This window comes from Tupaia chinensis, unplaced genomic scaffold, assembly GCF_000334495.1.
Source record: "Tupaia chinensis unplaced genomic scaffold, TupChi_1.0 Scaffold000085_1, whole genome shotgun sequence".
Lineage (NCBI taxonomy): Eukaryota > Metazoa > Chordata > Mammalia > Scandentia > Tupaiidae > Tupaia > Tupaia belangeri.
Genome location: NW_006159547.1, coordinates 5,924,459 through 5,949,603, shown reverse-complemented (window position 1 = coordinate 5,949,603; position 25,145 = coordinate 5,924,459). Strand labels below are relative to the sequence as shown.

Sequence of the window (25,145 nt, the reverse complement as noted above, 5' to 3'; positions counted from 1 at the left end):
AGAAACGTGGAAATGGGACGATTTAAGAAGTCTTGGCATTCTTTTTACTATGACAACCAGCAATGTAACAGTCGCCAGCTAGCATAGACCATGATGGTTTTGACCTCTCACAGTCATCACTTTCTGGGGACCCCGTACCTCCGTGGATTGCTAAGTACAGCAGTCGCAGTTCATTGGCTGTTGGTTTGTTTGTCAGTCAGTTATCTTCGATATTCCTTTTGTGAAGACTTTCAGGTTTGGCAATGTTAGAAAACAATATTAGGAACTTAATTGTGATCTTTTGTTCATCAGAGGGTTTTGTTCTTCTTTTTTTTTTTTTTTTTCATCTACTGTGCTTTTTTTTTCCCCCTCAGCTTCCTTATATATATATATTCCTTATATATATATATATATATAAATATATATATAAATTGGTGAATCTGAAAATACAGGGACTATTTACTTATTATGTTTTTATCATTTTAATGTTTTGAGATCCATGTGAACAAAGGAGACTGGAAACGACACTGTTCTGTATTTGTGCACTTTCATTTCTTGCTTCTTGTGTGGTTTACCCTTCACCTCCACCATTGCCTATTACTGGACTCTCCAAACAGACTCCCGTCTGGTTTCGTGTCTGTGAAGAATAAATCATCCCCATGGGGATGCAGTAGTTGCCTGAGAGATGGAGGTGGGGGAGTTATAGATTTTAGGTTTTTCACCATTTCTCCAGCTTTGCCCACCTCTCCCCCTTGCCTTTAGGGGCTTAAGATCCTTCTAGTTCCTGAGCCTTTTTTCCAATTCCTTAGTATAATTTTTCCCCCTGTTTTTGGTTGGCATGTAGATTTCAGCATTCCCTGCTTTGCTAAATCAGCAAGTTGTCCATCTGCTTTCTATATTCTAAAATTTAGCTGTCATCACTCATTCTGTTGCCTTTAGGTTTTTTTTTTTTTAATTATGTGGTAATATCTTTTTAAAATTTCTTCATTGTCATTTTTGTGGAAAGGAACTAAGGTTAAATATATTAATTATTTCCCCTACTAGAATCTTATGTTCTATAAGGAAAAAGGTATATTTCTGTCTTACTAGGCTAACAGACTGCCTTGGGTATAAGTATTAGAATAATGTATCTGTTAGGTTGTTTGTAGGGTAACATTTTAGGAATTGCTTTAATAAGCATAATTTTATTTGATAACATAAAACTGGTAGCTACAGGAAAATGATCCTTTGCATGGTTGAGGAGGCTGAGGCTTAGGAGTTTGAAGGACTTGCCTAACCTTACATGGTAACAGAACCTGATTCTCACCCGTTAGTTCTTAACTGAGATCCTGGGATTCGTCTCCTGAAAGCTGTTGTCCCTTGAATTGCTGCAATTGGATCACAGTGAATTGGCTCAGTGGGCCATCACATTATACAAGCAAACCCTGTAGTTGGGAACTAACAGCTCTGATCGTGTTTTGGAAGAGTTCTATATAATAGTAAACTGTTATCATTGATAGGACATACAATGTTACCAATACTTCTGTTAATGTTTTTATTTAATTTTCAGATTAATTTCACAATTTACATAAAGTACCATTGTGGATTCTCTCTCTCTGTATGTATGTTTGTGTGTGTGTGTGTGTGTGTGTGTGTATGTGTATATATATATATATATATATATATATATTTTTTTTTTTAAACAGAGAACTTTATTTTTTGTTGTTAAGTGTTTCTTCCCCTTGCATCTCACACCCACATTCTAACACCCACTCTCTACCACCCACCCCCTTCCTTTATGGTCTATGGTATCTATACTTATCTTGTCTACTATCATATCTTCAAATCTTGCAATTTCTGCCATAGAGTGCAGATATTCTGTACACATTAAGTGGGAATATACAGTGTGTCTTGCTCACTTTGCTCAACATTAAACCTCTATATTCATCCACTTTGAATCAAACAGTAGGGTCTCATTGTTTCTTGTAACTAAGTAATAGTCCATTGTATATATGTGCCAGCTTTTCAACCCAGTCATAAAGTTTCAGTCCAGATAAAATTAATTCTTTGAAGATTTTTGGACCTTACCATTAAGAACACTAGATGTTTTCCCAAGTACTGAAAGGGAAGATGACTTTGTATGGGCCCGAATGAGGACAGAGGAAGCATTTTCTCTTTGAGCAAGCAGCAGCAGAAGTGCATCCCGTAGGCCAGAGCTAGATGGCAGTTAAGGCAAGATGGGAGGGGCAGAGACTGTTTTATGAAAAGGTGAAGACTTCAGACATGTGTATTTAAAGTAGATTAGTCCTTAAACAGCTCTTTAACAGCCTCTTGATCATACTATATGCTAAAGTAGTCAGTTAATGTTTCACTAAGTTTAGTTATAGCCCCTGTGGCATTTCACTTTCTGCCTTTTTTTTTTTTTTGAGAGAGAGATTTTTGCCGTAGAGTGCACACATTCACCAAAGAGACAGAAAGCAAGAAATCACCCCCTAGGGGGATACACCGCAAACCCCTCTGGGGATTCTGGGCACACATACACAAGCAGTCAGCATGAGTTTCTGGTCGTCAGGTCTTGGATTCAAATTGTGGTTGACTACATGGGAGTCCAGCGATCCATTGCATCTTCTGCTGGTCCCTCTACCCATTTTCTGGTGAGAGGTTCTCAAACTTTTTGAGTTCACTATATTCTTAGTGAGCCCATAATTTTTTTTTTTTTGAGAGGTTTTTGCTATAGGGCGCATGCGCTTGCCAAACAGACAGACAGAGACAGAGAGATAGAAAGAGAGAAATCACCCCCCAGGGGGGATGGCCACGCCGCAATCCATTCTCCTCTCGAGATCTTGGGCACGCACGCACACGCGCCTGGCGTGAGTTTAAGCCACTGGATCTGGGACTCGAACCGTGGTCGACTATTTGGGAGTCCAGTGACATAGCCATTACGCTAACTGCTAGTCCCTGAGCCAGTAATTTTCATGTTACCTTTAGAGATAAAGAAATACAAAGTAGTTGCATTTACTCAGTAGTTAGTTCCAAACAAATAAAATATCTGTGTCCTGACAACTGAGTAGCCATTTGAATAAGTATTATTGTATAGGAATTTTTAAACATTCTTCAAGGAAATGGGGGGAGGGCTTTTTTTAATTATAGTGACTCAGTTTTGGAAAGATATGATGGTGTGGCAAGGAGTATAACAGCATCTGCTTTTAAAACTGCAATACTTTGAGCTAGTGGTTCATGCAGTATTAAAATAACCGATTTCCTTCAAAAAAAAAAAAGTTAAACCCTCTTGAGTTTACTACCCCTTGGTGAGCTCTTTGGATATATTATCCTTCTTTAAGAATTTTTAAGCTAGGATATGTATATTTAAATCTGTTTGGAATCTACAGGAATTTTAAGTCCTAGTTTTAGTGTAGACCTCAGTAGGTAGTATAGACCTTTTTTTAAAAAAAATAAAATTTTGTTTTTAGACTTTAAAGTGAAAATACTTTTGCAAACAAAATAAAAATTTTAAAAGTTCACAAATCTTTCTGTCTTTGCTCACTGAGCTTTTCTTTTTTTAAAAAAGGAGTTATTAAAATAAGTACACGTTTTTAGTTTTTTTCATAACTTTTGAAGAAAGCATTATTTAAATGCCATTAAGTGATGACGGGAATAAGAAAGCAACTGAGATGTGGAGAGGGAATTTTTGTTACCTAGTTTCCCATTTAAATCTTTCACTTGAATGATTTGGTCAACAGTAAACATGTTCTGAACACTGAAGGAAGGTATGTAAATGAATACTTTATTTTTGCAATAGGTATATCATTTGATCCAAACTATGTAATAGGAAAGGCATATTATTATCATTCTTTAAACGATTTTGAAACGTATACTACACAAGAGCACTTTTCAGTAAATGTCAAAATTAAGACAAACTAAACTTATTTTCAGTAGATAGTTTGTTTTCTTTCTCATTCTAGAAGTCCTCTTTTGTCCTTCTGACATATGAGATCAACAACTTGAATCCTTTTAAAATAAACTAAAACCTCATGTTGTGGGATTTTGGCCATTTAAACATAATCTTACATTTCATTTACAAAGAAGAGAAATCACATAATAAGTACATGTGTAGTGAAGGAATGTTTTCCCTTCCAAATAGCTGTTGTGTATTAATGTTTGATTTGACACATCCACACCATTATTTTTTACTAAATTGTCTGAATTTATAGAGAAGTATGGACACAAATCAACTAGTAGAACAGAAATGATCCATGTTTTTTTCCACATAGCTATTACTTAGTCCATTACCATTGAAATAGTTTTCATATGGTTAAGACCCCAACTGTTTAGATACTGGTTTTTTTATTTTATTTTATTTTTTTTATATAGAATTCTAATATTCCTTGACAGTTGAGAAATAGCAGGTGGCCTTTTAAGCATATCTCTCTTGGGCCAGCCTGTGTCCTACCATAGCGATTAAGGAGCTAGATCCCAGTGTGCAGCAGCAGTCTGGACGGTTGAGTCCCGACCCAGTGGCTTGAAGAACGTGTCCAGGCACATGTGCATTTGCGCCCAAAATCCCCAGGGAGGGAGAGAGAAAATTAATTGTGGCATGGTCATCCTGCGTGGTGGAGAACTTTCTCCTCTCTCTTATCTAGCAAGTGCATGTGTCTTCTGGCAAATTTTTTTTAAAAAAGTAATTATTTAATTAATTAATTTGTTTTAATTTGACCAGAAGGGGAGGGGGGGAGGGGGGAAAGTGAAGAAGCAAGCCACCAGGTCTGGTAGGACTAGAACTGCAGTTGGCCATGTGGAAATCCAGTGCCCTTAACCAGCATACCACCTGCTGGCCCCCCATTTTTTTTAAAAGAACCTCTATTTTCACATAGCTGTAGCTCATTCTGCTTCCACTGTTCTCTTGTGGATTGGAGCTACAAATGTACTTAAACCCCAAATGAGTTGATTGTTCAGTAGATGGTTTCTGAGCATCTAAGATTTAGGGTAGGTATCATATATAATGTCTTATATGTCTGGGAGGGATACATTTTTGTAAAACCTTTTTTTTTTTTTTTTTATAAACAGAGCATTAGTTGGCATCAAAAGCTATACTAATGTACTTCCCTGGCAATGTTGTAGAGCCCATAATCTTTGAAAGTGTTTTTTTAACTGTGTCTTTCTCTACTTCCATATAACATTTAAATATTTATTCAGGAGTATTCATTCTATTCTATCCAGTAGAACTTCTTGATTTCTGCTTTCATGAGCTGTGACATGAAGGCAAGAACCAACCAGAGTTTACGTTAAACCTTCAACTTGCCGTGTATATTTTCCTACCTTCTTTAAATTTTTAAGTGTTTTGGTTCAAATAATCAGTATTGTGCCAAGTTAAAGCTTATAAGAGTTTACCCTGAATAGATAAATGTCTTCCTTCTCTCCCTCCTTTTTTCTTCTATCCCTTTCTCCCTCTGATTATTTATAATTTATTTATTTATGTATTTATTTATTTTTTGGGAGGTTTTTGCTATAGGGTGTGTGTGCTCGCCAGAAAGAGAGAGACAGAGACAGGAAGTGAGAAATCACCCCCCAGAGGGGATGGCCACGCTGCAGTCCCTTCTCTTGCATTCTCCTCTTGGAATCTTTGGCATGCACGAACACGTGCCCAGCATGAATTTTAAAAACTCTCAAGAAAACCCAAAAAGACACACACAAACCGGGTCCAAGACTCAAACCGGGACTCAAACCACAGTCTGGGACTCAAACCACAGTCAACTACATGGGAGTCCAGCGACATAGCCATCGTGCCAATGGCTGGTACCCCCGATATTTATTAAGCTGCTCCTACATATAACTGCAGAGTGCTAGCACACCAGAGACAAACAGTCGAACGTTCTCTTTATTAAGTAATGCAGAGAAAGTGTACCAGAAGTGCCTGAAAGCAAGATTCGCCTTTCTGATACAAAAATATGAATTGATTCTGCCAAGAATGTAGCAAGAACAAAAAATATGGGTATCTTCTTGAGTCTTAAACAATTTAAAAATCCCACAGTCATTTCTTTTAGTCTAAAATGAGCTCTAGTCTGTTTCTGTTTTTGAGTTGTTGAGACTCATGTAGGAACAACTTTGTATTAAATACTGTTGTCTAAACAGTAGCTTGCTCTAACAAATAAGATGTTTTGCATTCCAGCACCAGGATCTAATGTGATCAGCCACTATATGTTGTTATAGACTGGTTTTGTCCCTTCTAAATTCATACATTGAAGCCCTAACCATACACTATTTGGAGATAGGGCCTTTAAGGAGTTAATTAAAATAGAATGCGATCTTAAGAGAGGGACAGTAATCCAGTATGAATGGTACCCTTAAAGAAGAAGGAAAGGAAAGAGACTCCAGGGATGTGCACACATTAAAAAAAATGGCCATGTGAAGAAACAGTGAGACGGTGACCACATAAACCTATCTATGTACTTTATGGCATAGATCTTTTAGGTGTTCCAGAAGGCAGCTTGTCACCATAGGAAATGACAGCTCTGTGTGTATCATTGTTCCCTGAACACTTTCAGTAGGAAGAGAGGTAGTGGTGGCAGACAGAAATATTGATGATCTTGGACATGTGTAGGTCTAGGCTAATTTAAGTATGTTTCTGTCTTAGTTTTTAACAAAGAAAATTTTAAAAGTAAAAAAATAAATATAGAAAGTGTTTATAGGATAAGGATATAAAGAAGAAATTTATCTGTATAGTTGTGCACATGTGTGTGTGCGCATTTTTTTTTTGAGAATTTTTTGCTATTGGGCACCTGTGCTCGCCAGAGAGAAACAGAGACAGAAAGTGAGAAATTCACACACACACACACACACACACCCCCGGGGAAGGGATGGCCATGCTGCAATCCCTTCTCCATTCTCTTCTCAGGATCTTGGGCACACATACACATGCACATGCACCTGGCGCGAGTTTAAGCCACGGGTCCGGGACTTGAACCGTGGTTGACTACATGGGAGTCCAGTGACACAGCCATTACACTAACTGCTGGTCCCGTGCATGTGTGTTTTAAGATAGGTGTTATTACAACTGAATCAAAAAGTTTAAAAAATTTAAAATTTTATAAACTAAAAAGGTTACAATATGCCAAGGTGAATTTATTATTGAAGAAAAAAATTTTTTTATCAACTTTTGTGTAGCTTAAGTGTATAGTGTTAGTCTATTCTAGAGTACAGTAATGTCCTAGGCCTTCATGTTCACTCACCACTCACTCGCTCACCCATTCATGGGGAGCAACCTATATAGGCGTACCCCTTTTATTGTTTGTAGTGTGTTTTTACTGTACCTTTTCTGTGTTTAGATACAAAAATGCCTACCATTGTATTACAGTTGTCTACAGTATTTATGACAGTAACATGCTGCGCAGGTTTGTGGCCTAGGAACAACAGGGCATGCTAGATAGCCTAGGCGAATAGTAGACTATAGATAGCATCCAGGTTTGTGTAAGTATACTCTGTTTCCATGACAGCTCATTTCTTAGTATGCATCCCTGTTGTTAAATGACATATGAGTGCTTTTAGGTTCCTCAAACCTATACAGCAGATTTCAAGAAATGCTATTTTTTTTCACATGATCATCTATTAAATACCTATATGTTGAAGGTTTCCTTGAAAAGTGACCGTAGTTCATCAAATGAGTTATATACTTCTGTTCACTTTCTATATAATGGCATATTTTTAAATGATAGTGTATTACAGTGTGGCATATTGTAGTCTGGCAAGTTTGCTTTCTCAGTGGCAATATAAGATAATGGTGTGTTTTCAAAAAAAGGTACCTTAGATTCAGTGAAATGCATCTCCCTGTTTTATACCTGCCGTCCCAAACCACCTTGTAGCCCCTCAGGTATGTAAGTACTTGTGATTCTTCCCAATTCTTCACAAGGAAAGATGTTACTATGCACCTAACTAGGTACATCATTTGACTTTCTTATTAACAAACATTGTATAAAATGTTTGATATATTTGAGAATCTGTTTTATACCACTGAAACAGTAAATATGGACTTTAGCCAAATTGTCTTGAATTCAGATCACAACTCTGTCATTTGTTAGTCGGGTAACTGTAGGCAAGCTGCTTACTAGCTTTCAAACCTGTAAGATAGGGATAATAATAGTACCTATTTTATGGGGTTGCTGTGACGATTTAAAAAATTATGCTTTCAAAAGCACCTAAGACTGTCTGGCACCTAATACTATATGACGACTAGTTGCTATTGTTATTTCTATATCTGAGTTGATTTGAGTAGTGTTTTCTCTCAAAACGACTTTAAAAAATGATCAGTTAATTACCCTTCTGTATATAATCAACAGAACTTAAGAATTAAGGGCACAAATAGAGTTTAATGCTATTTAATAAAAGTTCAATGAAAACAAACCCAACATTTAAAAATGCATATGCTGCATTTTGCAGGACCCGCTGCCTGCTTGGGAGTTCTATTCTTCTCTCCCTCCCTGAATAAACTCCACTTGCTATCTCCTTCTTCCCTGAAAACATGGGTGTGCTGTATGGTAATTAAGTAAAATTGGGATGATAGTTTTAGTTCTCATTTCACTTTGGTTTGTATCTTCCATCGTCAGTGTAATAGAATGTATAATTTAGTGGTTCCTTCCAGCCTCAGTGGCTAAGATGTACATACACATATACTCACAAGCTTGTCATCTAAGACTCTTACCCATCGCACTGTTTTCCAGGACTGAATTTCTTTACTCTGTATCCCTGTGCTCCCAACTAATCAGCCTCCACGTGCCAAAGACATATGTGTCCACGTATTAAAGAGCTTGAGGAGGCAGACTCTTGGTCATCAATGTTGAATTGCCTGCTCGGGTTGCAGTGTGATTGCAGGTCTGAGCCAGATCAAGTACAGTATGTGTGGTAACATCTATGATGTGACTAACAGGCACCGTATTCGTGCTGGGGAAAACCATTCTGGATGCTGTAAAGATTGAGACTCTGAGTCTTAAGGCAGGGGAAATTCTGAGGAAAGAAAACGAGGAGCCCTCCCTTCTCTTGGCCGGTAAAGGCAGGCTAGGCTGAACTGGGTTAGTTTTACTTGTGAAGTCGTTCATTCACTTACTTATTACAGTGTTATTTCCCAAGTCCCGTACTGTTTGTGACAACCTCTGCTCTGAGTTTGCATTCAAGCTCAGTTTTGGTTCCTTTTATACAAATATAAACTTTCCATTTCTTGTGAGAGGTAGATTTTTGAAATGGAAGTATACTTTGGAATGGATGATGTATGATGAGTATGAAATTATCTTCAGATAAATATATAGGTAGAAGGGGAAAATGTGCATAAAGCCAAGGGGACAAGAAAATTTAAAGAAGAAAATAAAGCTTCTTGAGGAGGGCCAGGGGACTCTTCCTAAGAGAAATATAATAAAAGGCTAAAGGTAAGCTTGACAGACTCTTACCCAGAAAGGAATGTCCTGTGTGGCACGGGGCACGGAGCTTTGTGCTGAGAATGTGAGAATCTGGTGATGACTCTCCCTGTTCTTCTCGAGAATTCCTTTTCCTATAACCTTCCCTTATTTAGTCATTTCTCCTGAGTAGTGTTCACCAGTTAGTGATGTTCTGAAAACTGTGGTTAAACAAGACAAAGTCTCTGTATGGTTTTGTTTCTCAAAGCATAAAAGCGATTCAGGGTAATTGCTAAGCTCCGAAGGATTCAGGGCTATTCTTTTTGTTCAAGTATGTATACAGATGGTTGTATTTACCCAGATATTTCTGAATGCTCAGAAAAAGCATATTGGATTGCAGAAATCTCAGTGTATGGCAGATCGCCTCTGTCCAGTAGTCCTGTCTGCTCTGTCTCTCCACCCCTCCGCCCCAATCTCAATTGGTAGTTTGGCTAAAGGAAATTCCGAGTAATGTACATTCTCACAAACTAGTAAGACAGTACTTATTTTTAAAGTTTCAAGGCTTCTGTCTGCAGTTCATCTAGACTCAACTTCATTTCAGATCCGCAAAATTTATTGTTACGGGGTTGTTGGAAAAGTTGTCATGCATTTTTGCTTAGAAAAAAATACGTCATGACTTTTCCGACAACCCCAATACTTTTCATTATTGGGGAGGATGAAGTGTAGGGTGATCCATATTTAATTAATTATTTAAGATAAAGAGAAGTTTTGTTTGGTGCTGAAGAATTGTGACTGCTGCGTTTATATTGTGTTTCTTAAAGTATACTATATATTAGACTTCTTGAAAATCCTGTGTTTTTCATTCGAATCTATTGTGAAATTACTGGGATAAAACAACAAAAAGTTATCAGAAGTATTTTCTATAAACATGAGGATTTTATTTTTTGAAGCAGAAGGGATGATTGAATAAGTTTTCAGTTGAACTTCTTTAAATTTTTAGTTTTGCTGTAGGGCACATGTACTTATGAGAGAGAGAGACTGAGAAATGCCACACTGCAGTCCCTTCTCCTCCATTCTTCTCTCAGGATTTTGGCGCGCGCGCACACACACACACACACACACACACAGCGCGCCCACACACACACACACACACACACACACACACACACCTTGCATGATTTTCAAGCTGCCAGATTGAGGACTCAAACTGAATCCGACAGCCATGTGGAATTCAGCTGCCTTAACATCCATGCCACCTGCTGGCCCAAATTTCTTTAAAATTTTTATACTATGATTCTAGGAAATATTAAATTAGGGAATATACATTATATTACATTTCCGGTTTGACTAGAATTTCCAAACTGACTAGAATTTTTTTTTTTTCCAGAGAGATTTTTGCTGTAGGGTGAGTGTGTGTGTACTCGCCATAGAGAAAACGAGAAATCACCCTGCAGGGGCGATGACCATGCCACAATCCCTTCTCCATCTTCTTCACCGGATTTTGGGCATGCATGCACATCCCCCTGGCGTGAGTTTAAGCCACCAGGCTTTGGACTCCCAACTGCACTTGACTACATGGGAATCCAGCAATGTCACCATTGTGCCATCTGCTGGTCCCAATTGACTAGAAATGAAAGGATCCAGAAACAATACTAAATGATGTCCTTGTCTTTGAGAACCTTAGCATCTATTTAAGTAAATAGAATTTACAAATATGAAGGAGGGAAACAGTGCTAAGTAGTTTGTAATCGAGATTAGAATATGTTAAAAATGAAGAAATTGAGCATTTTAAGTATGAAATAATCCAATTTTTTACATTTGAAATAATCCAATTTTTTTTTTCATTCATTAAGTAAATATTCAGTAAATATAAAGTGCCTACCATGTGAAAAAAACTGGATACTCATAGCTGGATTAGCATAGAGAACAAAGGAGAGGGTGATTCCAGTTGAAACCGTGTTAACCAAAGAAATCTCTAAACGAGGATGGTAATCATACCTACCTGTGAAGAGTAAATGACATGATCCAAATAAAGAACTAAAATAATGCCTAGTAGCTACAAGTGTTCAGTGGAAGTTAGCCATCATTTTTTTAAAATTGTATTTATTCATTCATTCATTTTAATTTGACCAGAGAGACACAGAGAAACAGAGCGAGAAAGTGAGAAAGCAAGCCACCAGGTCCAGGACTTAAACTGTGGTCAGCCATGTGGCAGTGTCCAGCGCCTTAACCACCATGCCACCTGCTGGTCCCGTTAGCCATCATTTTTAACATATTTGTGTGTATAGCAGAGTAGTCTTTGGGAGCTGCGATAGTCATGATAGAATAACATTTACCAAGCACTGCGTGCTGGTCACTACTCTTAGCTCTTTGCTTATGTTATTCCTGTTAATCACCACAGCTCTATGGGATATAGCTATTGATATTATTACCCTTCCCCCCTCTAAAATTTTCCCTGGGGTAGGGGTGCAGCCCCACCAGGCATGTCATGCCACAGTCCACCCCCAGCCTCAGCTGCTCAGTATCACAGCACAAGCTTGTTTCGCACTGTGTATGGGGAGATTTCCAGGGTGAACCTGGTGTGGATTCCTGTTCCCTCGGCATCGTGGAACATTGCGTTAATGCTATGCCACCACCAGGCTGCCGTAACTCCTATTTTAGAGGAAAACTAAAGCATCATGTGTTTAAGTAACTTAGCCAAATAGCTAGAAAGTTGCAAAATAACCATGATGGGATTAGACTGCATCGAGTGTAACTAAAGACAGGAACACTGGACTGCTTAAATATGATGAAAATTGAATGTTAAATGTAGATATTTGGGGTTGTTTTCTTTGATTATTCTTATCATTGCTTCTCCATTGTTAGGATCAGTGATTGGTAAGCTGTTGAAATAAAGAAGGTGTTCTTTATTTTTCTTTTTTTTTGTCTTTAGAGAGAGATTTTTTGCAATAGGGCATGTGTGCTCACCAGAGGGGCAGACAGAAAGTGAGAAATCTCCCCAGAGGGAATGGCCATGTTGCAATCCCTTCTCCTTCATTTTCCTCTTGGGATTTTGGGCGGACACACATGCACGTGCCCAGCATGAGTTTTAAGCCACAGGGTCCGGGACTTGAACTGCATTCAACTGTGTGGGAGTCCAGCAATGTAACCATTATGCCATCTGCTGGTCCCATGCATTCTTTATTTTTCTAACCTCAACACTATGCCTGTTTAAAAGCCATCATAGATATACTTAGAATAGCATAATTTTACATATTTGCCTGTTTTGATAGTTCTGTCTGAAGATAGTCTCTTTTCTTACACTAGTGCTTAGTTTTTTTTTCCTTGCATTGTTCGTGTGACTCATGTTGAGGAATTTATGTTATAAATACCAGGCCCACTACTCCCAACCGTCAAGCATTAAAACTAGTCTAATTAGGTTGAGACCTGGGTGGTGGATAATAAAAGGAAATTTATAATATAAAACCAAGGAAAGAATTTTTACCTAAAACTAATATGATCCTGAAGTTTTTCTTAGTAAGTGTAGTAACTTAGAAGAAAAAAAAGAATTTCAGTGGGGAAAGAGATATTGATGGAAAATTATTTTAACAAAGTAATGTTCAAATGTAATTGCACAGTTAATATCCTGCTTGTCGAGTCTTGTTTCTGAGTCATCTGTTTGAACAATTAAGGGATATGAACGACCCTTCTCCACACTCATTCCAAAAAGAATTAGACAACTCGATGAGAATATTGACAAATAAGTTTTCATAGCAGAATTTGACTCGTGGTTGTAATAACCTTTAAATGAATAACAGCTAATACTACCTCCTAGTTCCATTGAAGTTTCAGGATCTTCATTTGGAGCTGGTGGACCTTCTGTGCTTATTTGGTAATTCTTCCACATTTATTTCTTTTGCTTTCATGTTTCCTTAGTATCTGTTTAAGAGTTTTAAGCTCCCTCATGTCTGTGCCTCATGCCATCCTCTCCCCGGGATTGTTGGGGAACGCAGCCTCTCCTCAGAGGAATGAGAGACGCACCATCAGAACTCCCTCGGTTTGTGTTTGGCTATATTGTCTAACTTCCTTGGGTTTATATTCCTTTTGAGATCTTTTCTAGTTTTAGTAGCCTTTCATCTGTGCCCTGCATTCTTTGCTATACCTTATATATCCCACCAGTATTTCAAATATGCAACACTGAATTCATCATTTCTCTTGCTCTTAGATTTTCTGCCTACACGAACGACACCATGAGCAGGTGGAAGTCACCTTGTTATCGTAGTTTTTCTTCCTGCCTTTGCCACTTCCAGTCGCATTCCACATATGCTTCCGTAAATCTACATGTATACATATCTACTTACATATCCACTTTCTTTTTAAAATAGAATTGGGTAATATTTATCATGTTATTTTTGTATTTGCTATAGGGCATGTGTACTCACCAGAGAGAGACAGAGAGAGAGGGATAGAAAGAGAGAGAAAGCAAGTCGCCAGGTCTGGGGCTCAAACCGTGGTTGGCTGTGTGGGGAGTCCAGTGCCTTAACCACTACACCACCTGCTGGCTCCCATATCTACCTTCATTTCCTTAGTTCCAACTCATTGCCATATAGCAACAGTCTTGTCATGTGGGCATTGTGCTACAGAGTCCATTTTTAAAAAATCAAACCACTTTGGAATGTTGGCATTAGTCTTCTCCACATAATTTATGCATTAATTGAATGTACGGAAAAAAGTGTTCTGCCAGAAGAATATTTCGACTAGAAATGGCCAAGAGACTTAAAAATGAATAATAAGGAAGAGACCTGCTACATTTTAGATTCTATTAACTTATAATGATAAAAATAATGTGACTTTGGCATTAATAGATTGGTAGAGCAGAATAAAAAGCTAAAAACATGTCCATATATAAAAATATATAATAAAGATAGCATTTTGAATTGATGATGAGGAGATAGATTTAGAGCCTCTGAGTTGGAACCCAGAATGCGGTGCTAGACTCCTGCAGGAGTGGTTATTCACACAACCTACCACCAGTACTGTGGCTCTGGATTATTCTATGTACACGGCTAGAACAATAGTTTGCTATCAAAAAGAGGAACCAGTAGATTCACTCTTAATATATAGCAAATTAAATATGGAATGAACTAATTCATAAGTGTAGTTCGGTGGTTAAGGTGACTGGATCCCATTTGGCCAACTACATGGTTCTAGTCCTGGATCCAGCAGCTTGAGAAAAATGCTGGGTACGTGTTAGTAAACCACAGAACTAAAGATGTCAGAATATTGCAATATCAAAAGTAGGTTTAAGGGGCCAGCAGGTGGCATGCTGATTAAGGATGCTGGGCTCCCATATGTCCAACCACAGTTCAAGTCCTGGACCTGATGACTTGCTTTCTCACTTTCTCCCTCCTTCCCTCTCTGGTTAAATTTAAATAAATAAATACATAAATAAAGTTGGTTTAAGTATTTATTAAATATTAATTTTAGTGATTTTTAATGCTTAAATTAAAATAACTTTTTAAATTATATTTCTTTGTTTAGTTGAGTATGCATAGTTTTGGATAGATAATAAGTGTGAGTGATGACTATCTTTTGTGCTTAGGTTTATCTCTATTGAAAAGTTTTTATTAACTTAAGTAAAACGTGCTGTGGAATATACTTGTCATATATTTGAAGCACTTAAAAATGGTCTTAATGTAAATTGTGTTTAAAATAGGCAAATGGTATATCAGTTGCTTTTTTTTTTTTTAACCATATTTTTGTGGCATGGTGTTCTCTAATATTTTATTCTGCCCTCTTTCTCCCTGTTTTTAAGAAGATTTATTTATGTAGAGAGAGAAATCCCCACAGGGTCCCACAATTCTGCAGCCCTCACTAGCCTTCCAGCCAGCCAGGATCTTGAACGCATCTGGTGTGGCTGATCAACCTGGGATCTGAACCCCAGGCCTTCCTCTATGGTTCCAGCATAACAGCCTACTTACTACCTGCTCAACCCTGGCTGGGGCTTCCCTACTCTTAGAATTAATAGCTGGATCTAGAACCCAGTAACATAATGCTCAGTGTTTCTTTTAGACTCCTGCATCATTTGTTTATTACCTTCCTTCTATTCCTTTTTTTCTAAGTCCTATTTATTCTGGATATTTATATATCCTAATGTTCTGTTTTTCGAGTACAGTTTGATAAATTTTGGCAAATGTACACAGATAAATAGCTCTCCTTGAGAATCTGTATAGAGAACATGTCTTTCTGCCCCTTCCACACACACAGATCCTGACAACCATTGGTCTGTTTTCTGTCATGATTTTGCTTTTGCTAGAATTTTATATAAAAGGGATCATACGTTACAGGTTAATCATTTTCTGGTGTCTTTTACTTGGCATAATGCTTTCAAGATTCATTCAGTTTGTTGCTCCATGGATATATTGTTATTTGTTTAGCCATTTACTGGTTGATGAACATTTGGGTTGTTTTCAGGTTTTGGCCATTATGAATAAAGCTATATTTTTGTACAGTTTTTTTTTTGTACAAGTTTTAGATTAATATATTTTTATTTGTTTTGTTAAGTAACTAGGATAGGAATTTCTGAGTTTACATGGTAAGTGTATATTTAAGTTTATAAAAAACCGCCAGACTGTTTTCCTACATGCCTATGCATTTACAAGTTCCCATCAGCAATATATGAGATTTTCAGTTGTTCCAAATTCTCAATATTTGGTAATGTCCATCTTTAATTTTAGACGTTTTTGTTGGCGTATAGTGATAGCTCATTTTAGTTTTCATTTTCCTAATGACTTACAATGTTGAGCCCCTTCTCATGTGTGTATTTACCATCACTTGGTTTTCTTTGATGAACTGTTCAAAATTTTAGTCATTTTTGAGTTGAGATTTTTTTTTTCTTAGGTTTTTTTTTTTTTTTTTTTGAGAGGTTTTGGTACAGGGCATGTGCGTTCGTCAGAAAGAGAGAGACAGAGAGACAGAAAGTGAGAAATCTCCTCCCAGGGGGATGGCCATGCCACAATCCCTTCTCCTCCTTTCTCCTCTCGGGATCCTGGGCATGCATGCACCACACGCCCGGCATGAGTTTTAGCCACTGGGTCCAGGACACGAACCTCAGTCTACTACACTAGAGTCCAGTGACATAGCCATTGTGCTAACTGCTGGTCCCACTTTTTTTTTTTAATAATACAGATTTTCTTTGAATTTTCTGAAGTCTCCTTATATAAATAAATGCTAATAGCTTTCTTGATTATTGTAGTCTCACTGTAAATATTGAAATCAAGCTGTATAAGTTCTTGATTTTGATTCTTCTTTAAAAATTTCTTTTTGTGGTGTTTTAGATCTTCAGTCTGTTTAAATTTGAGAATGAGTTTGTTAGTTTCTACAAAAAATTCAGTTAATTCAGACATTCACTTCTGCCCTTAAGTATAGCCACTACAGGAATTCTCTGGTTGTGTGCTGTTTCCACCATCCTGTTACTCCAGATGTATGAGGATACTTTGGAAAGTCTGTGGAAAAATATGGAATTGAAGTATAAGTTTATTTTGGTATAAAAAGAATTTTGAGATCTACTTGTGGTTTTCCCACACTGCATTTTTCACAACCTGGTGGAATACCCACTCATTTATCCTAGTTATTTAAGATAGCTTAAGGATTTGAAGGATGCTTGTGGCTACAAGAACTTTACCAAGAACTGTTGGTAGCAGAATTGTGGAGGGAAATTGTGATTCATGAAATAATTCCTGTTCTGAAAGCTCGCAGAATGCAAGATACATACTTTCTCCACAGGGAGGCTGTGTGAGGAATAAGTTCCCGGGTCAGTGGATCACAGCATTGTCATGGGAAAGAGCAGAATTTTAACTTGGGGTACCTCCATCTGTCTCCTTGATTTGTCTCATCTTGGTAACTACAGACATTTCTTTCCTCCTCCCTCCCTTCCTCTCTTCCTTTCACTTCCCTCCCTCCCTGCTGATAAGGGAGTCTGTATTTACTGAGTGGGAGGAAGGACGGTTACTGTTGAGAGGATGGGTCTTAGGCGATGACAGCCAAAATAGATCAAATACATCCCAGTACTCAGGGGGTTCTGGCTACCCCCTCAACCCCTACTTCCTATCGATACTACTCTTTGATTTAGGAATTGTAACTTTAAGCTACTGACAATAGATCCTGTGGTCAGGGATTTTTGCAATCTGGATGCTAGATGCTTTCTCAGCGAAGACTAGAGGTGAGACCACTCTATTTGTTCCAGATCTTTTTCAGTTTTTGAAGTTTTTGCTATAGGCCTTGTGCTCACCAGAGAGAGACAGTGAAAAGGAAAGTGAGAAATCACCAGCCCTCCCCCTCCCCACAGGGGGAATGGCCCTTCTTTACCTTCATTTTCCTCCGGTGATTTTAGACTGGTACACACACACACAGGTATGATTTCGAAGCCACAAAGTACGGCCCTTGAATAGTGATCAGCCTTGTGGGAACATCTTCACCGCCACGCCACCTACTGGCCCCTCTTTCCAGATCTTAGCATTCATACGTCTTAGCCACCACTCTGCATTAAATAGTTCCCTCCTCTTTCAGTACTTTATATCGAACAGCTTCTCGATTTAAAATTCATTTTATGCTGTTTCATTCCTCTCTTTTGTGACTTCTGTCACACAGCCTTCATTACTATAGTTTTATACATTTTCATGTAGAGTGAATACTCTTGCCACAACACTTTTTTGGTTTTGTTTTTGAGAGAGATTATTGCTATAGGCACATGTACTTGCTGGAAAGAGAGAGACAGAAAGCAAGAAATTACCCCTTGGGGAAATGGCCACAAGACGATCCCCTCTCCTCCATTCTCCTCTCAGGATCTTGGGCACACACGCCTGGCGTGAATTTCAAGCTGCTGAGTTCAAGACTCACACCGTAGTTGACCACATGGAAGTTCAGTGTCCCAAATACCATGCCACCTGCTGGCCCTTGCCAAAACTCTTTAAAAAATAATTTTAATGGGGACCAGCAGTTGGCATAATAGCTATGCTGCTAGACTCCCGCATAGTCGACTGTGGTTCGAGTCTCGGACCCTGTGGCTTAGACTCAGGCCGAGCGTGTGTGCGTGCGTGCCCAAGATCCCAAGAGGAGAACGGAGGAGAAGGGATCGTGGTGTGGCCATCCCCCCTAGGGGGGTGATTTCTCGCTTTCTATCTCTCTCTCTTTCTGGTGAGCGCACACACCCTATAGCATAAACCTCTCCAGAAAAAAAAAAAAATTTTAATGAATGTGTTACATATTTATTCTTCTAGATGATCCACCCTACTTTTGAAATAAATTATGTGGAATTTTTGTTCAGCTTATAGACTGATTTACAGATTATTGAAACCTTCACTGTATTACCTTTTCACGTTTTAAAACCTTTTTATTTATTATTATTTTAAATTTGACCAGGGAGGGGAAAGACCAGAGAGACTGGGAGAAGTAAGCTGCCAGATCTGAGACTTGAACCAGGGTCAGCCATGTGGTCCAGCGCCTCAACCACCATGCCACCTGGCAGCCCCCGTTTTTCACAATTTAAGAATAAGTTACAATTTGTATTCCTCAGTATGAAGTTTTATATTTTTTAACATATATATTTACCTGTTCTTTAGTTTTATTTTATAGTTAATATTTTTCTAACTGGCGTTTGATGGTGCTTTGGGAAGCTTTTGGGTCATCAGGAGAGTTGTGATGCATTTTTGCATAGAAAAATGTATCATGACTTTGTCGACAAATTACTTTTTATTTTTACATGTTAACAGAAAACATCTTCAGGATTGCACACGTTTCTAAAATTATTTTAAGTTTTTTTGATTTTTTTTTTTTTTTTTTTTTTTTTTTTTTAAAAATTTTTGTTTGAAGGGGGTGGTGCTCCCCAAAGTTGCTATAGGGGCGTGTGTGCTCACCAGAAAGACAGAGAGATAGAAAGTGAGAAATCCCCCCCCAGGAGGGATGGCCACGCCACAGTCCCTTCTCTAACATTCTCCTCTTGGGATCTTGGGCACGCACACACACGCACCCAGTGTGAGTTTTAAGCCACCGGGTCGTCCAGGACTTGAACTGCGGTTGACTACATGGGAGTCCAGTGACATAGCCATTATGCTAATTGCTGGTCCCAATTTTAAGGGTATTTTTTTCCCCCTAAATTATACCACTTAAAATGATAGTAATTTTTTTTTTCAGAGGTTTTTGCTATAGGGTGCGTGTGCTCGCCAGACAGATAGAGATAGAAAGCGAGATATCACCCCCCAGGGGGGATGGCCACACTGCAATCCCTTCTCCTCCATTCTCCTCTCGGGATCTTGGGCACGCATGCAAATGTGTCCGGCGTGAGTTTAAGCCACTGTGTCTGGGACTGAAATTGCAATCGGCTACTTGGGAGTTCAGTGACATAGCCATTATGCTAACTGCTGGTCCCTTAAAGTGTAAACTTCTCAGGCTGTTAATTATTTATGTTTTTTGGTGGATTGGAGCATATGCCTTTCCAATCCTTGTGTTGAGAAGTGTGAAGGATCTCAGATCTTACACTGTTTTCCAGCTAACATCGTAGCTTGTGGATCCTGAAAGACACCAGTGTCCTGGGTGAGGGTCAGGACAGTTTTGACTCATAGCAGTAGCAGTAGCCATAATGCTTTTCTTGTGTTTTTTCATGCCCCACAGGTGGATGTGACAGGGCTAAGTGACACCGATATAAGTGTGTTGCATTCCTGAAGAGGACACTGAGCATTCTCTGGAATCTCAGCCTGCTTGTTCCTTACTTTTCCCTTTCTGTTCTGTTCCCCGATTTCTTATCCACATCCACATCACCCTAATGTAAGACTGCCTCAAATACTTTCTTTCATACCACCCATCCTCTTCCCCCAGTTAGACTTTGTCTCCAAACGTGCTGCTTGCTATTCAGGCTAGCACCTCCTCCATTATGCTTCTCTGTCTCCAGATACTCCAGTGCCCCTTTTCGTTTTCACTCTGGCCCCAGTGCTTTTTTCTCTATGCAGTTTCTTTCTTTTTCTTTTTTTTTTTAAGTCCTGTTGCTTTCCCTGACATACTGTGCTTTGGCCAGTGACTTAGTGTCTCTGTAATCTGTGCCTGCAGAGACTTTTATGGAGAATCTCTCACAGAACCTTTTGGGGCATTCTATTAGTTATTGGTGCTTAGTTGCAAGGAACAGATAACTCATTTCATAGCTGATATAATACAGTTTTATTTCTATTTTGTCTTTGTGTGTAAGAAGTCTGGAGATAGATCATTGCTGGTATCAATTCGGCCTTTAAGCAACCCTTTCCTGCAAGCTTTTTCAATATGCTCTTATCACCCGAAGTTCTCTTTTTTCGATGTCTCCAACTCCACATCATAGCCATCTTTTAAATTGTGAGGTTTTCTGTGGAAGCAAACTTTCTAACTCTGTAGATGAAAGTATCATTCCTTTATATTCTCAAATACAGTGCTGAGCTAATAAAAGGCCCTTTATCTCTAGGTTAGCTCTATGTATGTCTTTCTACCAGGCTATACATTTTGTCTGTTGTGTAGATAGGCACAGTCGATTTGTTTGTAGAATGAATGATAAAGAATGGACCCTCCCTTTGAGAAACTCTGGTACTGGTAGGTCAAGTTTAGAGAAAAGATACAGTGGGAAGGGTGTGAATGTGGAGCTGTGGGTTTTGAACACATAATTTCATGTATAGGAATTAAATATACATACCACTGAAAGGAACACCTTTATTGTAGAAGCTAATTTGTGAATACACAAATATTTCTTTCATGCTATCAAATCTGTTTTCACATACTGTCGAATCAAAACATTCTATTAATTACATGTGGAAATAAAATGGAAACTATTTGTCTTTCAGTGCTTGGATGAGTATGAAGATGATGAAGCAGGGCAGAAAGAGCGGAAACGAGAAGATGCAATTACACAGCAGAACACAATGCAGAACGAAGCTGCAAGCCTACCAGAGCCAGGCAGTTCCTACCTGCTACAGGTGAGTGTTTAAAAATACCAGGATGTCACTAGGTATTTAATAACAATTTTGAAGTTTCCTTTACAACTTCTGTCTAATTTTGATTGATAAGCTCCTCTTAAGTATTTCTAATGGATTCAACCACTGATTTTCCTTATAGTCAAATGCTTTTTTACTTAAGCAGTGTTTGGACTTTAGTTCCCCATCAGTAAGTAGTTGCTACCTGATTAAGAAGGTTTCAGTAGTATCAACTATAAAAATAACTTTTTTTTTTTTTTAACAATTTTTACCTTCTTACTCTTAAAAAAAGTAAGAATTGGGGCCAGCAGGTGATGAAGTGGTTGGAGTTGCTGGATTCCCACATGGCCAGCTAGAATTTGAATCCTAACCCCAGCAGCTTGAAAAAACATGCCAGGTACATAACATGTGTGCACAGTCATGACCGGATGGAGAAATGGAGGAAAAAGAATTGCAGCGTGGCCGCTCCCCAGTGGGGCAGCTCTCTGTTTCTCTCATGTGTGTGCACGTTACCCTTTCGCAATTAAAAAAAGTTGAAAAGGAAGTTTCTCCAAAGTCAAATGTTTAAACATAATAGTACAACACAATATATATAGTATTATGAATTGCCAGAAACAACTATATTTCTGTGTAATTAGGAAGTACTTCTTAAAACCTTTTTTCTTTCTTCAGTGATAGAGAGAGAGGGAGAGAGGCAGCCCCAGTTCAGTCTCACAGCACAGTCTTCCCTCAGCTTCAGTAAGCACAGATTGTGGACATTCATATATTTGTTGTGTTCGGGGAAACCCCTGGGTACACACCTGGAACGTTCCCATGTGAGTCAGCCTCACAGAATGCCGTGTTACTTCTGTACCATTGTTCAGCCCATAAACTACATTTTTAGAGAAAATTTAACTCCGTTTCAAATTAGCTGTTACTTTGGGCTCTCGTGGCACAGAAGATTGGGAATTGATGGTAGAGAGATGCCTCAGTTTAAAACAAATCGCTACAGAATCATTTCATGTAAACGAATTTGCCGATGTTCTTGGAATAATCTAGTCTTAAACTTTTTTTTTTTTTAATTTAATTTGCCAGAGAGTGTGTATACTTGCCAAACAGAGAGAGAGAGAGAAAGAAAGAAAGCACCCCCTATGGGGCATCGTCACACCACAATCCCTTCTTCTGCACCGCTATATGCACACACACGCTCCTGCCATGTTTCTCAAGCTGCCGGGTACAAGATTTAAACTGTGTGGCCAGCCATGTGGGATCTAGCTTCCTTAAGCACCAGACCAGGAGTTGACCCATTTTTAAACTATTTTTATGGCATTTTGAGATCTTAAATTTACTGTCTTTTCAGAGTTCTAGTCTTGGCTTTCTAAATGTGTATTATTGTGGTTTTACTTTAAAAGGAATTTTAGAGCAGTATACACATCTCTCCATTTTATTACTGAAAGAAAGATGAGATAAAATCCTATCTGTTAATATGCGAGGATATGAAGGTATTTGGCAGGGAGGGGCAGATATTTTGAAGTGGTTAGGAAATGCAGGTGCAAAACTGCTTCTTCTTTGCTTCAGAGACACATATACTGATGTGAAGGTTCAAAGAATGATAATAGGTTTATATGGCTTCTCCCACTCCTGCAGGTCGCTGTTATTACAGATGATAATTACTGCAGTTTTAGGAAAAATAGTACCCCATTATTTAACATGAGATAAGCAAACAAGCAGTGTTTCTCTTAGCATCTTTGAGACTGTCTAAGAAAGGTAAAATGAAATCTGGGCCTATTCCAGTGAAGACTTTCCACAAGGCGAATGGTTTCTTAATTGAGGTAGAGATACTACGGTATTTTGGTGAAGGGTCTCTGGACCTGGTTTCAGTTCTTGGCCACATCCTTTTCTCTGGCATACTGAAATAATAACAGGCAACGGCTTGTACAAAGAGGGCTGATTGCTTTCTGTAGCATGAGGGCTTTACCCACTCACAGTCTACTGTTACCCCAAATAAATGCACACGTGTGGAATTCTCTGAACTCCGCTGACCTGTGCTCCCTGAAAATCTGAGGAGCCATCAGCCTCATCCTGTTTGTCATCTTTTCTATAGCTTCTCTAATCTCTTCTCGAGCCTACTTTTCATTTTCTCCATTTTTGTTTGTTTGATCGGTTAGTAATAAGAGTGTCACTCATTGGAAACCTTGGCTCCAAGGGTCCTTTTTGCCAGGCTGTTTGTTTAGGATGAGGCTGAGGCTAAGGTTCCCCATGGGCCTCCCTCATTGCCTTATTAAAGTCTGAGTGAGAACAAACTGTGCTGTGTTCATAGCTGGCCTCTCTCTGAGTTACTACCTAAATTCACATATTCTATTGCTCACATATGATAAACTTCGAATTCAAAAGTATCGGAGAAAGAGAAAGAGAGAATACATACTGACATTGTTGCTTTACAGATCATAGAGTAAGACAGTGTTTTCAGCATAGTCTGTGAATCTGAGCCATTCAGTGAAACAAATCTTTCAAAATGAAGAATAAAATGGGAATATGAGTTTAACATAACAGTATACTGTGTGAAAAATTAAAATATTTTAAGTTTCTACTTTAACATTTTCAAATCATATCTAACAGTGTTAAAATGAGCATTTTAAATGTTTTCTTAATTTTTGCTGTGATTTTCTATATAACTATGCTAGTTTTTAAAATGAATTCTGATTAATGGTCAATGAAAAATTTAGAAAATAATAAAATCTGTAAAGAAAAGGGAATTATTTGAGTTCATTTCCTTGTGTGTCTGTTTTTCTGTAACCCATTAAATTTTAAACTAAGCTTAATTTATTTAAGAAAACATATCGTTGCACAGTGAAAAAATAAAATGCAAGTGGCATAAAAGACTATATGGTAAAATCCCCTTCAGCTTTACCTTTCTAATGATTTGTTACCAGCTAATGGTTTGTTTTCTTGTGTATCTTTCCAGAAGTGTTACATGAACAAAATCTTTCCTGTATCCGTGTGTATTTTTTCTTTACCTGTTTTTACTCAAATAGCATTTTCTCTTTTCTTCTGCAGTAGCACATAAAAAGATTCCTTAAAAAAAAAAGAAATAGATGTATCATAATTTTTCCATGAGCAAAAGAGACACAGAGAGAGAGAGAGAGAGAGAGAGAGAGAAAGTGATAGCACTTTGAGCAGGGTCTTCAGGCCATAATCCTCTTCCAGCTTCAGCTAGCCCCAGGTCATGGATATGTGTGTGCCTGGTGTACACAGAAAGATCTCAGGATGTGAACCCAGAACCTTCCCATGTGGCTCAGCCTTGTAGAGCATGCATCTTACCACTGCACCACTGGTTTCCAATCTAGCTTCTGGAAGCCAGCTGCATTCCTTGGTCCATGGTTGTCTCTTTCAAAACCTGCAAAAATGAATTGAGTCTTCTCACATCACATCGTCTTGGTCTTTCTTCTGTAATCACATTTCCCTTTGACCTACTTTTGCCTCTCTCTCTCACTTCTAATGAGACCTTGTGATTAATATCGAACCCACCAAATAATCCAGGATAATGTCCCTATTTAGCAGTTTTAGTCGGTTGATTGGCAACCTGAATTCCCCCTTGCCATTTAACCTAACAGGTTTGTAGCTTGTGGGGATTAGGAATTGGGATGTGGACATCTTTGAGGTCTTTTTTTTTTTGGTCAGTCTCCATCATTCTTAAAGCATTTGATTATTTTCTGACACAAGTATTACAGGCTCATCTTTAACTTTTCTACCTTGCTTTGAAAATAGCCATTTCTCTGAAGCCAAGAATTTGGGCTTTAGATTTCAAATTGTCATGTCCATCTTTTTTTTTTTTTTTTTTTTTTTTGGGGAAAAGGGTTTTTTTAAG

At 38.3% G+C, this 25,145-nt stretch overlaps 1 protein-coding gene across 1 annotated transcript in view; it reads left to right on the top strand.

The window, feature by feature from the left end:
* PAWR (pro-apoptotic WT1 regulator) overlaps positions 1-25,145 on the top strand; it is a gene marked incomplete at its 5' end in the record, with an annotated part of 114,969 nt that overhangs the window by 58,958 nt on the left and 30,866 nt on the right. Inside the window, 1 exon segment of the mRNA XM_014585712.2 lies at positions 21,170-21,301. Within this exon segment, the coding sequence (XP_014441198.1) occupies positions 21,170-21,301 (132 nt within the window).